Source organism: Bemisia tabaci, chromosome 3 (assembly GCF_918797505.1).
Source record: "Bemisia tabaci chromosome 3, PGI_BMITA_v3".
NCBI classification, from domain to species: Eukaryota; Metazoa; Arthropoda; class Insecta; order Hemiptera; family Aleyrodidae; genus Bemisia; species Bemisia tabaci.
This window is the reverse complement of record NC_092795.1, coordinates 23,958,087-23,973,826: the sequence shown is the minus strand read 5'-3', so window position 1 is coordinate 23,973,826 and position 15,740 is coordinate 23,958,087. Positions and strand designations below refer to the sequence as shown.

The window sequence follows — 15,740 nt, the reverse complement described above, 5'->3', positions numbered from 1 at the left end:
CTCAATAAACTGATTTAGTGGCTACATCATTCTTGCGATTTTTGACGGATGGATCTGTGATGGTTCAAACCAAAACAATAGAGCATAATCTCATTTCCAAATTCTGCTCAAGTTAATTCCCTACAACTTAGTCATTGGCAAGTCATAAATCAAAAAATAAATCATTAAACAAGAGAAATTTTGATTGCAATAAACACTGAGGGCATTTTACCACCACAGTGCAAATACAACAAGGTTATGTGATTGTCTACATTTGAACCATCGAAACTGCGATATCAAATTGTGACATAGCCACTGAATCAGTCTATGTAAATGATTTTTGTACTTATTGGAACCTACCCCCACTATCAATAGTTGATGAGAAAGAAAAGAATAAGTTTTATCATACCTTGATTTTTGCTTTAATTTAATTTTACCGAGTTAAGTCGTAGACAATAAAACATATATAAAAATACACAAATATGAAAATATAAATTTCAAATAAAAATTTAGGGGGCTTAACTTAGAATTGATTTTGACATGGTTTTAGAGTCCACATGCCAAATGAGTTTACACATTTTTAGACTGCGACAGAAGCTTGTCTGACATCAATTTTACATGTAAAGTAAATGGAAGAATCAGGCAGGGTTGCCAGCCAAATTATTTTTTTCCATTCCCTGACTTTTCCCTGACTTTCCAATATTTTTCCCTGACTTATATGTATGGATCTGACGCAGTCAGATTGCCAAATTGATCCCGCAACGCGAGCCCGAGACCGCCCGCGCCTAATTCCACGAAAAATCAGAAAAATCCCTGACCAACACCGAAATTCCCTGACTTTCCCTGACTTTTCTCCGTTGATTTTTTTCCCTGACTTTTCCTGGTTTTCCCGGTCGCTGGCAACCCTGATCAGGATAACCGATCTTATGTCGTAGTCTAGAAATGTATAAACTCATTTGGCAAGGACTATGAAAGGAGAAAAAAGAAACGTTTTCAATTTGGTATGAAAAGGGAAGTCCCTGATATGTAGAGTTCAAAACTCAGAGGTAAATACAAGAATAATGAACGTGAGTAATGCACGGATTTTTAAACAGCTGACAATTTTTGAGGACTTCATTATTTTTCAAAGTAATCTGACTTTTTTCTTGCACGTGCTATTTACATCTTACAATCTATTTACAACCCCCTCTCATCATTGATATTTTTTTTCTCCTTTTTCCATGTTTTCACCAGTGTAGAACTTGAAACTCCCAGTGTATTGTTAAAGGCTCTGAGCATAGTGTTTGATATTGTATGTCAATGAGATCAATGATCAGAATGAGATTTGCTTCATAATTTATCTGCACTCAGCACTTCTTCCTTGTCATTTCTGGTCCATTTTTTTTAAGATGAAAATTGATTATCAAAATTTTTAAATGACATATATGCTCTGGAGATCGCTTTCCCATCTTCAGAGTTGAGTCTGATTGACTATTGTACCTAACTTTACTATCAAAGTCTATCATTTGTTTCTACTTTTCGTACGATTATTTCCAGATCATTTTCCTCGGTTTTATTGCCTTAAGAATTATCTTGAGGCAACATATAGGTGCTATCAACTAAAATAAAATATAAAATTTAACAAAAAATGTACATACTAAAAAGAGGGTCCAGCTGTCTCTTAGTAAAAACGAGTAGAAAATCGGATTAAAATTATCTTATGTAACAATGCTTAAAGCATGCCTCGGAAGATATTCTGCGTTTCTCATGCAGGATTCTTGTACGTGTTGAGAGATTAGATGAAATTAGGAATAAAGATAGGATCAGTTCTCTTGCCGAGTGAACCGAGAGGAGAATTTAGGTGATACCGGGTTAGTTAAGGGCTTCATCGATGGCTTGATCTGGGGTGGCTTTACTTTAGGGACAGGTTGCGCCTTGTGAACAGCCTGTTGCCGCATCATAGCAATTTCTCGTTCCTCTTGCCTTTTACGTTCCGCTTCTCGCTATAAAAAGAAAAAGTACATCTACAGTGAATCCAAGTTTCAGTAATGAAAGATGAAAGCAATGTTATTTAGGGTTCCAACTCAATGCTTCATAACTCTGTTGTCATCATTGGAAGTCAGGAATGTGGCTGACCAGGGGATGCAGTTTTCGAGTTCAGACATTGGAAATCTTTCCTTGCATTACGTTTCAAAAAATCTTGCAGTCATGAGCACAAAATTGTGAGTTCACTGTTTGCAAAATAAACTTGTATTTTCGCTGATGCAGGAGGTGTACAAATTTCCCCATTATGTGATCAGAAAGCAGCAAACTCAAAGAAAGATGAGTAATTTGAAATTAATTAAAAAATAAGACTTTTCCTTTCATAACTTTGAAAATTCCCTCTGAGATTTTAGGAAAAAAAGTCATTTTTTGAGAAATTGAGGAATCTTGGATACATTTAAGAATTCGTAAGATTCAATAAGGAGGGAAACGTGTCATAAGGAGTACCTTCCAATTTTTTGCACCCCTCATTCATGCCTGAAGTGGTGAGGAATGAATTAAATTTGAGCGTTTTTGGTAAACTATCATTTAATCACAAAATTATTGATGCGTGAAAAGTGCGGAGGGTGAAATGCAAAACTAAAGTCTGTCAATAAACGTACACATACATTTTTTTAAGTCACTTCTTTACTCTTGAAAAAAAAATAAATAAATAAAAATAGAGAGGAAAAAAAAAACAAAACCAAACAAATGAATTATATATTTTTTTCTTTCTTTCTTCTTTTTTTTTTTAATACAATTTTCCTAAATGTTTGAAGTTACCTACTTGTGCAGTTTACATCTCACCCAACAACTGCCAAAATAACTTCATAAATTGTTTCTTAGTCCAGTCAATTTAGCTCTAAATAAGGGTCATCTGGGAAAATCCATATATAGAAGGTTTTTTTGCGGAAACATGTTGCATTAGGCTACCAGAACAACATATCAAAAGTTTACCAAAATCGGCCGTCCGCTAAGGCCGCCATCTTGAAAAAAGGGGGGGCGGGGGGCCAAAATACGCCGCCGGCGACCGGTTTTTAGCTTATATCTTGAAAAATATCGATCCTACGGAAAAATGTCACTGAACCTTTTAAAAAGATCATAAAATTTCCTATTAGAAACACTATACATTTATCAAGTTGCGACTTCTGGTTCGTGAGATATGGCGGTAGTTTCCTGCGGCTAGGAAAGTCAAATCTTGCGAGAAATCACGTTTTTTCAACAAAATCTGTAATTATCTTAAAAACGGCGAGTCTGAGGCAAAAAAGTGTTCTCACCGGAATGAAAGAGCATGAAATTTCCATGCTAAAATGCTTATGAATTCACTAGGGGGTCCGCCCCCGGAGCGCTATGCGGTCCGAACCAACGGCGGCTACTACGCGGTGAGGCTCGGCTTGGCCGCGCCATGAATTGTTGCGGTCCAAGATGAAACGGCTTCACTTTTTTGGTAGATTTACCGCGAGGGTAAGTCATATTATCCATTTAAATATGTGCTAATTTCCTTTCATCATGAACCCCCCCCCCCCCTCCCCCTTTAGGTCATGCATGTTGTATAGTTAATAAATGTCAACGGTCGCGCTTGAAGATAATGTTATTATTTTATGCTTTCTTATTCAAATTAAATTTGTCAACAACAAATCTTCTTTTTTCAAAGTAACTAAAAGGAAATGAATTAATACAAAATATAGAAATAGGAATAAGACAAGCATTTCTTCGTTTATTACCTTAAGCGGTGGAATCGTTTATTAATACCTATATGTTGAAAAGCATGATGGTCTTGAAGGTTCAATTGTTTTTGATGGATACGAACAAAAAGCGCAACAGATTCTACAAAAAGCGTTGAAAGGTGACGACGTTATAGCTTTAAGAAATGTCCTGCCTTAATTTTTTTTGAGGACACTCCTCTATCCGTGGCCCAGGACTTGCTTCTATCTATAATGAAAAGAATGAGGCGCGTTTGATTTGCTTGCTATCGAAACACTTTACTACAGGGAGTCAAGTTAAAGTATCTCAAGCAGAGGACGATGCGGATACTCTCATCGTAAATGAAGCTATCAGTCTGCCGAGAGGAACGAAGAAACAAGTTGTTATCGTTGGTAGAGTACCTATATTGAGAGAGTATGGCCACTGGGCCCCATGGAGAGACTTTTAGGACCCAAAAATGGCGGTGCTTTGTTTTGGTTTTTGTGGATAGGAGGGGGGTCATTGCCAACTTTTGACGGTTTTCACCAACCGCACTTGCTGCCAACCTTACTACATCTAAGATAATTTTTCTCAAAAATTGCACACGATTAGCCTTAAAAATATGCAAAGAATCGCAATAGTGCATTTGGGTAAATTTCTCGTTACGATAAGCAAAGAAAACTACAATTTGAGTCATTTTGCATCACATTAATTTATGGCGTCCGCCATTTTTGGGTCCTAAGGGCTCCATTCAGCCTAAGATGGCTGAGCCAATCAGAGGTGGTAACACCGGTGGCCATACTCTCTCAATATAGGTACTCTAATCGTTGGTGAAGACATTGACCTCCTTGTTCTAATGATAGCTTTGACGCCTGCATCAAGCGACGTCCTATTACTCAAACCAGGTAAGGGCAAATATGCAGCCCAAATTTTTAGCTCAAATCAATTGCGAACATCGAATGTAAATTTGAAGAAGAGCATTCTGTTTATCCATGTCGTCAGTGGATGTGATACTACTTCAGCATTTCGTGGCAAGGGCAAAGGCAAATTTATTAAACTGTTAGAAAAATGTGGCGAAGTCTCTTGTATTGCTGAGAAATTTGATGAAACCGACTGCACTCAAGATGAGCTTTGTCAAGCGGGTGAGCAACTCGTTCTTTTGCTGTATGGTGCTGAAAAATCAGTTACTGCTTTGAACAAATGCAGATTTCAATGTTTTAATCGTGCTTTGGCAAGGCAAAAACTGAGGTGAAACTGCAAACGTTGCCTCCAACTTCAGATGCGTGCAAACAACACTTCTTACGTGTATATTATCAAGTTCAACTCTGGAGAGGAAGAAAACGGAATCCCAAGGAATGGGGGTGGAAATCTTCGGAACTCAGGCTTCTCCTTGTGCCTATGCTCAACCCGCCTGACCCCCCCCCCCCCCCCCAAGAACTTTTACAAATCATCTCATGTACATGTTCGAAAGGCTGTAGTGACCGCTGCTCTTGTAAGAGAGCTGGTCTACCATGCAGTGACATTTGTCTACATTGTTCCGGCTTGGGATGCAGCAATCAAGCAGAAACACTGATCGAAGAGGAAGCAGAGGATGAATTTAAACTCCCTCTTTCTATATTTTGTATTAATTCATTTCCTTTTAGTTACTTTGAAAAAAGAGGATTTGTTTGACAAATTTAATTTGAATAAGAAAGCATAAAATAATAACATTATCTTCAAGCGCGACCGTTGACATTTATTAACTATACAACATGCATGACCTAAAGGGGGAGGGGGGGGGGGGTTCATGATGAAAGGAAATTAGCACATATTTAAATGGATAATATGACTTACCCTCGCGGTAAATCTACCAAAAAAGTGAAGCCGTTTCATCTTGGACCGCAACAATTCATGGCGCGGCCAAGCCGAGCCTCACCGCGTAGTAGCCGCCGTTGGTTCGGACCGCATAGCGCTCCGGGGGCGGACCCCCTAGTGAATTCATAAGCATTTTAGCATGGAAATTTCATGCTCTTTCATTCCGGTGAGAACACTTTTTTGCCTCAGACTCGCCGTTTTTAAGATAATTACAGATTTTGTTGAAAAAACGTGATTTCTCGCAAGATTTGACTTTCCTAGCCGCAGGAAACTACCGCCATATCTCACGAACCAGAAGTCGCAACTTGATAAATGTATAGTGTTTCTAATAGGAAATTTTATGATCTTTTTAAAAGGTTCAGTGACATTTTTCCGTAGGATCGATATTTTTCAAGATATAAGCTAAAAACCGGTCGCCGGCGGCGTATTTTGGCCCCCCGCCCCCCCTTTTTTCAAGATGGCGGCCTTAGCGGACGGCCGATTTTGGTAAACTTTTGATATGTTGTTCTGGTAGCCTAATGCAACATGTTTCCGCAAAAAAACCTTCTATATATAGATTTTCCCAGAAAAATGCTAGATTGACTGGACTATCTATGACTTTAAAATAACGTTGGGACATTGTTAAAGCAACCACTTTTACGAGCAGGAAAAAAGTAAGGAATTCCCAAAATTCTAGAGTCAGATTTAAAGATTGAGATTTACGTTAAATTTGTATCATTCTCGAAAATCCTGAGATCCAATACCTGGCTGAACTTTAAGCCCTTATTTGTACGATAGGACATAAAATACGATACCTCTCTGAGGGCCATCTCCATTTGTGCTTCCCGTTCTTTCATGGTTATTTCAAACTGCTCTCTTTCTCGGGCCCTTCTTTCAGTTTTCAGTTCAAAGTCAGGGATTTCTAGTAAGGGTCGATCTGCCTTCTTGGGTATGAATGGGTCTTTCTGGAGCACCGTCGGGGGTTGGGCTTTGAAAGGCAGAGGTGCAGGGTTTTCTTTTTCGTTCTGTAAAAAAATTGTAACAATAAACTTAAAAGATAGAAGTACAGTGATTCACTGGGAGGAGAGGTGAAACAATGCAATTAAAACACAGAAAATGAAATTGGAAACTTCAAAGTCCCCACAAGCCTGGCATTCACTATAGTGCCTCAAGTACTATTCTTCTGTTGCCAACCTGAATAAATGAAATGAATTATTTCATGGAAAATCATCATTGTATTTCTAGGCATTGCAGGAAAATTTATGTAATTAGCATGCAATAGAATGAATAACATGGAGAAGATAGGTGAACAGAGAGGCTCCTTTATTCAGTCTTAACTAGAGGCTCAATGGCTTTCAGGGGAAATAGGTCATTGGGTTCCAAAGTAATTTTGTTGTAAAACAAGTGAACGGAGTTGTAAAGATATCAAAAACTGTTATAAGCCACTAGCTCCAGATAATTTGAAAGATTAAAGGATTAAAGTCAAAGGAGGTTTAAAGATATCACAGACTTTGTTGTGAGCCACTAGCTTCATATAATTTTGCGACACATTGAAGCATTATGCGATGACTGATAAAAAAAATGTGTGAAAAAAGTAATGGCTTCATTAAAATCTTTGAACCGCTTACAACTTTAGTGCCTACCAGTTCGAATTTGTAGAGAGTGCGGCGTTTGCTGAGAGTATAGCTGCGAGTGCTGGGGATAGGTATCTCTTTTTTGACATTGAGATATGATGGCAATGGATTGGCATGAAATTCAGCTTTTTTTCTTTCTTCCTCCAACATCTGAGAAGAAAACAAGAAAATTAAAATAAAAAATGCAGAGCAAATGTATCATGAGAATGCATTGGCAATAAGCTCTACAGAAGGAACATTCAATCGATTGAACTGCCTCAGATAAGTTAGCAGATCAGATGTTACATGTTACTTGGTCTATGCAGTCAACTATTTACTGTCTACTTAACATGGTAGTGTCCCATATGAATAACTACAACCTGTAATGGGCTAAGAAGCGTTCATTTTTTCAACTATTTATTCCTGCTTTTTTGTGATTTTTCACCCTAAGAGGCTAAGCAACAGTACTGTTTTACCAAGGCTACAGGTACTGGTTCATAGGATAATGTAATGCACAACTTGGCTATATTTTGGGTGGCAAAAAACTGGTAAAAACCCGTTTCTGATTATAAATGGACCGCGTTTAACAGAAAGGAATCAAGCCACATCAGCTATTGCCAATTTTAACTGGGCAATTTAATTTTTTATGAGGAAACGTTTGTGCGGAACCTTTGAAAATGTTAAGGAATTTGCTTTGTACTATGGAGAAAATTCAATGAAATTTGCACGAAAATCCGCACAACTGTTTTCATGTAAAAATTAAAATAGCCAATTAAATTTGGCAATAGCTGATGTGGCTTGGTTCCTTTACAGTCCAAATATTTGTCTCCTAATGATATCAGTAATTATAGAGATGAAAAATATTGGTTTGAGGGTTTTTCATTTGCATACTTTCATCATTTTTAATAAAAATTGGCAAACTTTTGGTGATTGCACTATTTAACTTCATGGTAAAAATTCGAAATATACCATGAATGATCAAACTTTTAAAAAGGATGGTGTGACAATTTCTTCACACAGAAGATTATCGACCCCTGCTTTGGCTGATCTGAACTTTTCCTTTTCTGATGGGAGAAAAAAACTTAAATGTAATAAAATATTTAAGACAACTTGCAGAGAAAGTTTACCTGCTTTATTTTTTGTTCTTTTTTCAACAGCATCTGCTTATCTCTTTCCTCAAAGCTGAAAGGTTTAACTTCCGTTGGGCCAGATTTGATATTGGCTGGCACACCCGTATGAAGCACCGTTTGAAATTTGAAAGTCTGACTTCCTCCAGCTGAGTTGATAACTGCAACTCTATTATTTGTCCTCGCCACACTTCTACGAGCAGTTCTCAATTGTGGAGTTTTTGGTTCTGTCAGAACGAGGCGTTTACGAGTGACTGGGAATATACTTCCTGCATCAGGTTTTGCGCTGAAATTGTAGGGGCCTTTCGAGTCTGTGTGCACCTGTGTTAAAGAGAAAATAAAATGTTGTTCCTAAGATCATGTGAGTGACAAAAGAAATAGCAATGACGAAACACAAAGAGAAAAACAATTCCGAATTTTCGAATGTTGTACTTTTTACCCGGTAGGTATGGAAAAAAAGGCAGATTCAACAAAAGTACCTAGGTATGGATTCCTCATAGGTGGGAAACTTATTCTCAGGTATATCCATAAAAAAATTTGGTAATTTTCATGTAAAGAAAGATGAATAACCAATGGTTTCCATTATTGAAATATGTAGGTTAGAATACATATTGCTAATTTTTTGGTAGCACACAATTTTTCTGAGTTGAATGATATTTTTCAAGCTTATAACCGGGAGACAATAAAGGATATAGATATAGGGAGTTTTCACTACTTGAACAAAGATAGAAAAACTGTGATAATACTCGAAGGGTAAACTATCAAAATCTATACAAACAGGACTATCTATATAGAAAAAATAGGGGGACAAACTGTGAGTTCATGAACTATGAAAAAGACACCATGAGTAAAGAAGTTAAAAAATAAATGAAAAAGCAATAATGTTTTGGTTTTATTGACCTTGAGGACTGTGAAAAAGGAACTGTGGATTATATTCTGTTGGGGTTTGGTCTAGAATCCGTTGCTATGTCCCAATAAAGCATTGGCGCATGAATTAATTTTACCCAGGAGTTCGGTTTTTCATTCTCTTTCCCTCAGTGAACAGTAAAGTTGAAATAAAAATATCACCCAATAAAATAAAAGAATCACCACTTACATCAGGCTTCTTTGGTTCATACTTCACATCAGAGAAAGTGACAGTGCTTTTCCTGGGAGGCGGGCACGATAATTGTACACAATCGTCTTGGGGATGTTTAGGAATTTTCATCTGGACACTGTAACAATTTTAAAGAAAACCAATGATTAGTGAATCTGAATATTTAATGCAGGAGCAGTGTTCCAAACTCACTTTGGAGTTTCAGGAGCCATGTGGCGCATCAAGCTCAATTTTTAGGGGCCAAATTGACTTTCAGCCTATGTATCATGACATTCATGGCGCATTTAGTGACAAGTTAGACGCAAGATGTTTTAGACGCAAGATGTTTTAGACACAGAACTAGTAGCTGTTATTTGGGTGAAATTACAAAAATCACCAAACAGAAAAACTAGGATTTTTTTTTTGGGGGGGGGGGGGGGATTTTCAGGGGCCACGATGGCGCAGAGCCTTCATTTTTAAGTGCCATGACCGATTTCTTAGGCGTATTTGGCGCCTATGAGTTTCGAACACTGTGCAGGAGTGATACTTCAAAGATCCTATGCTTTCTCCTTCCTATATATAATAAACCAATACCCTTGCTGGTCAGATTAAAATTAGATGTTTTTCCAGACTTATGGTTAGACTTAGACGGATTTTGATTCACATTTTTTCCTACAGGAGGGTCCAAAGAAATACATTACTTAGTGATATCTTCTTCAATTAATTGGTTGAAAAAATTCTGTCTAGTTCAATTTTATTACTATTTATTTGTCGAACTTCATATACATTTTCATTATCTGAATGGAGATATCTTGCTACTTTCATAAAAAAAATATCAGTTGGTTATCTACAAAGAAAAAAAGGGGAAGGGCATGAGAAGGGTGTTTACAGACTCAGCAGGAGAAAATATCCTGACTTTTCCAGATTTTCTCTTACCAAAATGATCGAAACTCCCTGACTTTTACCATCGACAATTAGCACTTGTCGCATAGAAAATGAGCAATATTTGGAATTGACTTCACTGTAAAGTACAGATTGCAGAAATAAGTGAACTTTTCTTTTTCATGTATTTTACACTCAACTCCTAAAATTGCAAAATCCCATTTAAACTTATTCCCTTTTTCATTGTCCAGCGTGACAATTAGAGCATTGGACCCAAAAAAAGACCGAGACTCGATTTGATTGTGTTGACAGCGCTGATATTTTATCAGATTTCAAGTTTCAAGATGTTTCCAACTTTCAGTTTTTTCCATATAATTACCTGAATTTTCCTGATTTCCCACATAAGATTTCCTGACCTCCCAGTTTTTCAGACCTATAGACACCCTGCACAAGTTTCATTGCAGACCTGTTTTACAAGCACTTTGGCACAAGAAATGACGAAGCTTGTCAAAGAAACTAGCGTAGGTAATAAGTAATGACGGTTTTAAGTTCATAGTTCAGAAGATGATTCTTTATTTTTTAATTTTCAGTTCAAAATGCGACTTCACACTCTTTGATTGGTAAAAATGAACTAAACTCCTTGCAACATACTCTTCCTAATACTTGAGAGCATTTTTTGTTGGAGATTTCAAGTTCAATTTGTTTACCGAGATTAACAAAAAGGACTCCAGTCCCTGGAAAATCAGAATCTGTAGAGTAAGTAACACCCCTTTCCACAGGAGCAGTCACATTAATGTATAGTTACACTACACAATTCAGAGGGGAAAGCTTGTAATGTAAAACTTACATTCCATCCTGCATTTCAACATCTGCGGTGTCTACTTCTGAAGATGCTTGATTGCTAAAAAGCGGAAGGCACAGAGCCTCCAAAGGTTGGAGAGATTTGCGTTTCCTGCTACCTGCCTCCTCTTGTTTAGCTGCTTGGCTCCGTTTCTCAGAAGCTGACGGATTAATTTTTTCGGCTGACTTCAACACTGAGCGAGTGCGTAGGACCAATACAGGAGTTTTGATAATTTTATCCCGACGTGTCATCATTGGGTGTTCTTTGTTACTTGATGCTAATACAGATGGGTCTAACTGAATACCGTTGTATATATTTTGTCCTGGCAATTTCTTCTTCTTCGCTGATACAGTTAAATGTTCAAGAGCTTGGCTGGAAATGAGAAATAAATATTTAGACATAATATGGAATCAATTAAATCAATTGCAGAAAAAGACTGGAACACAGGATTAAAAATTCAGCATCATAACATACGTTTTTTTCTCTAGCTAAGTTCAACAAAAAATACAAGGGACATATTGAGACTTTCCAAGTTCAACTTAGGGGGTTCCTGACAACTAAAGTTGGGCTGACATTTCTTGGACAAATCATTAATGTTTTCAAACTTTGTAAATTAGAATTTTTGCTCACCAAAAGAACCAATGAGTGTTTGAATCTAGTTGGGCACCAGATAAAATTCAGTGTGCTTCATGGTGGAATAATGTTCACAAATACTGAATTTTTTGTGACAAGTTTACGAGTATTGTGGCATGAGAAGAGGTAGGAAATTTCAAGAAACTCGATACAAGTTTTTTTTTAACGACCAATTTGACTTACATTAATTTGGGGTTTCTTCTGAAAGCGGGAAATTTAGCTTAACTGATTTCGATGTAAGCACTTCCGCTTTTTTCTCACCTTACAGTTGATTTTGGCATGTTCAATAGTTCCAACAACTTTTGCAGAAGATTCTGATGAAGAAAATATTTTGTGATCCACCAATTTTTATCTCGTCCAATGGTCCAAATAAAAAAAAACGGATTAGTCTATTTCTTTCGAAAAATACATAGTGTATTTTTCGAAGGAAATACACTAAATAAAAAATATTTGAAGCTCAACAATAAAAGATGAACTTTCCTTTTCTGTTTCAAGGCGTAACTTTTCCTCTCCAGACTTTCACTTAGATACAAAGTATTTGCTGAGAGAGAGCTTCAGATTTCTTCTTTGACAAGACTCTACAGCAGGAGTAAGGAATAATCAAGATACTTATCAAACATGTTTTGCTAAAATACTGATCTCACTTTAAATTTTTGGTAAAAACAGGAAAGAATTGACTCGACTCCTGCAAGAGTTTTTACTTTGCTCATTAGGAGCTCTGTTAGGAGACTTACTTCAAAATGCTCTCATGGTTGCTTGGATCTGAAAGCTCTGGTTTTTGAGAGGACACACAGCTTCTTGACCTGGATCGGCATCTGTTGGAATCATCTGTAGCTGAAAAAAGAAAAAAATTAAGAGTTTAGAGCATTTCTCCAGGTCTAGTTAGAAAAATGAAGCCATTTAAAAGGAAAAAACTCAGAGACTAAAATGTGAACAAAAAGAACTAGCTTAATGCTACAAGTCGACGGTGCAAGTCGGCAATCACATAACTCGTTTGCGGTGTCTGAAAATCTCCGCAACTATGTTATTTTTTTAAAGGAGAACAAATGGACATGATTCCTTGAAGTTTTTGCAGAATTTTCCTCGCACATAGAAGAAAAATCACGGCAGTTTCAAAGAATTACCGTTGAGTAGTTTTCCGTTTAAAAAATAAAGTATGACAGGAAGTCTGCGACGTCGCAAACCGAGTTATGTGATTGCCGACTTTCACCGTCGAAGTGGGTTTGTGTGCACGAGTTGTGGTGACACCCAGTTTCTTGGCTAAAAAGTGCTAGAATTTGGTTTAAAACTGAAATGCTCTTTGTAGAGGCTCAAAAAAAGCTCATGAAAGTAATATTTATGATAGAATTTCAGAAAGATCGTGTGAACTTTTTCTCTCTGGAATGAGCATTTCGGTTTTAAAAAGAAACACACGTTGGCCAAAAATTTAATGGTGTCTAGAATATAGATGGTTTGATTGGTAAACTTGTACTATACCTATTTTGGGTACGCAAGATGTCTTCAGAACCGGCAGAAAAAACTACTGGACTTTCCAGATTTTCCCTGACTAAAATTATTCAAATTTTTTGGTTTGGTGTAGACACAGCTTAATAAAGATAAAATCAGTGAAGTTCTTCATTCTACTGTTACTTCTAGGTCCACTGCGAAGATCTCATTTATATAATGCAACCAATATTCTCCCTAAAAAACCATTTTTTCCTGTCCATCAAAATCACAGAGGAGAATGCTCCTATCAGCAATAAAGTTTTTGGGAACTTCTCCTTGATTAATGGGGATGGATTAGGGCTTCTGTGACTCAAACGGGTAGGCTAGCCGCGGACAAGCTGATTTTTTTTGTGATTAATGTCCTTTGAGAATCTCGTTCATCGATGCTCTGCTGCAACGCTGCCTGTTTAAGATCTTCTATGTCATCAGCCAGTTCTTATTGGTTATAGTCAATTTGTCAAAACTGACATTGCTGGAAATGTACACACTTCGAGTCTTGCAGCTACATTTAATTGCACAATTCCAGCTAGGATGTTCTCCGGCAAATGATATTCAAAGGACGTCAGTGCATTCTCCATGGTCGTTGATAAAAACAGTGACACTGGATGCAACCTAAATAGTGATTATTACTTACACTTTTGCAACAACAAAATTCTCGATTATTATATTCAAATAAGAGGCAGTATCCCCCGAAGCATGGATTTAGTTCATGCAATGTTACAGACCTCCTACATTATTTTTAGAAGTTTAAAAGTATTTAAATCGAGCTGTTCTAAAGTGCCGATGAACAGTGACATCTGTCGAAAATAAGTATGATACCTAAAAAATTATAGTACTTAATTAAAATACCTGTGTAATTACGCGTTGCTGACCGAGGACTTCTACGTTTGTTTACCGGAGCAACAGGCGATGGTGATTTTGTTTCTTCTTTGATATGGAGACTGTTCAAAGACAAGCTTTTACGTTTATCAGAAGAGCCAATTCGAGGAGAAGCAATTTCCTGCTTAATTGATATGCGGGTGACAGGTTTGGAAGAAAGATCATCATTTGTACCTGAAAAACCAAAAATAGCTCTCAGATGAAAACTAACCAGAGTTGAGGCCTAGCATGCTATATGTATAGGATATTTTCTTATGACTTAAGGTCTTCTTTTCACCCCTTGCACAAAAAAAAGAACTATACTTGATCCAAAAAAGTACGTATTGTGGCATGATACTAAGGAACAGTACAAATAAAATGGGTTATTCATGAAGCAGTAGGCTCATTCAATACTGTAAAAAAAAATTCAACTTGGTTCATATCAACACCAGTGAGTGATACTGTATGAACCTCTGCATGGACCTGTTGAGTAGCTCTGATTCTGAGCTTGTAAGAAATTGATTCAATCAAATCCATGAAGCTTACAACCAGTTCTGGGTTGCATAGACTAGAGGACCTGTTAAATATTACACAACAATCTTACATAGGGTCTAGGTTCTACTGAGTGTCTTCATGGCAGAGATCCAAAGCGCACAGATACATCTGTAATGTGCGAACCTTTTCCTTACCTGTACAGACAGCGTATAACCAAAATTACATAGGTAAACCCTTAACCTGTCTTCAAAATTCCGTACACATGATGATACAGGGTAAAAAAGTAGCACGAACCTAGCTATAAGTTTGTTTAGCCAAGCCTAGAGCTTACAGACTTTAGCCTACGGCACACCTGAGAACACTGCTTGGTATCCTCGTTTGAGAATTTTGTGAGATGGAGCACATAAACCTAACAGCAATCTCCTGAATAATTAAGAATTCAAGTGAGAGGAGAAACAGCAGAAGCAAGCCTATAAAATTGTATAACACAATTTTTGATTTCTATACTGCATTAGATGAATCTCAAACTGCTTCCAACGCTACCTACATGAAAAATGGTTGAGAAATAATGTCATGAGGCAAATGCCTGGGGAGGGACAGTCGCTAAGAGAGTTATGACTGTGGGTGCCGCACATGTTCTTCGGTTGCAACAGCAGGGTCTGTGAGAAGAGTGAAAAAACTTATCGAAGATAGAGAAGATATGAAAACTTACAGAAAAATTTATCTAGTCTATTAATGTCGTCTTGATCTGACGACAAAAAATCAGTAAACATTGGAGCATTGAATTTGAAAGGGGTTGCCATTGCTGAAGCGTGACAGATAAAGATGCAGCACTCCCTGATACCAGACTTCACTTAAATACTATCGTTCACGAGCCACGAGGTTTTAGAAAATGAGAATTGTTAAATTATTGAGGGTTCTTGAAGAGACGAAAAAACGGGAAACATTGAAGAGAAACTAACTACATTAATCGTTTGCTAAGTTCCCGTCCCGATTAAAACTTCCGATCCGAACAAGCGCACAAAAAGTATCAATGGTTCGAACGGTTCGCAGTTATCAATTTTTTCCGTTATCGTTGATAATTCAAAATAAAAGAAAAGAACGTCATTTTTCCCGCGAAATGTATCATGTGACCGTCAGGTGCGTCAACACTATGGCGAAAGATAGAAAACGAAGACCAATTTACGATGATAAACTTCTAAGTAGAAAAATGTTTTGATTCTTTTTAGCTATCG

General features: G+C 37.2%; 1 protein-coding gene across 2 annotated transcripts; it reads right to left on the bottom strand.

Moving 5' to 3' along the window:
• Positions 1-377: 377 nt before the first annotated feature.
• Positions 378-15,578, bottom strand: LOC109031060 (uncharacterized). Of its 2 annotated transcripts, none has more exons than XM_019042355.2 (9): positions 15,218-15,578; positions 14,002-14,205; positions 12,402-12,495; positions 11,041-11,406; positions 9,333-9,450; positions 8,237-8,557; positions 7,140-7,280; positions 6,312-6,521; positions 378-1,961 (listed from the first exon to the last, which is right to left on the bottom strand). In XM_019042355.2, the coding sequence occupies exons 1-9, from the start codon at positions 15,306-15,308 to the stop codon at positions 1,782-1,784; spliced, it is 1,725 nt and encodes a 574-aa protein (XP_018897900.1). In that variant the 5' UTR covers positions 15,309-15,578; the 3' UTR covers positions 378-1,781. The 2 variants fall into 2 exon arrangements, with proteins under 2 accessions (XP_018897900.1, XP_018897899.1); XM_019042354.2 differs by having other exon boundaries at positions 12,402-12,501; positions 15,218-15,577.
• Positions 15,579-15,740: the final 162 nt, after the last annotated feature.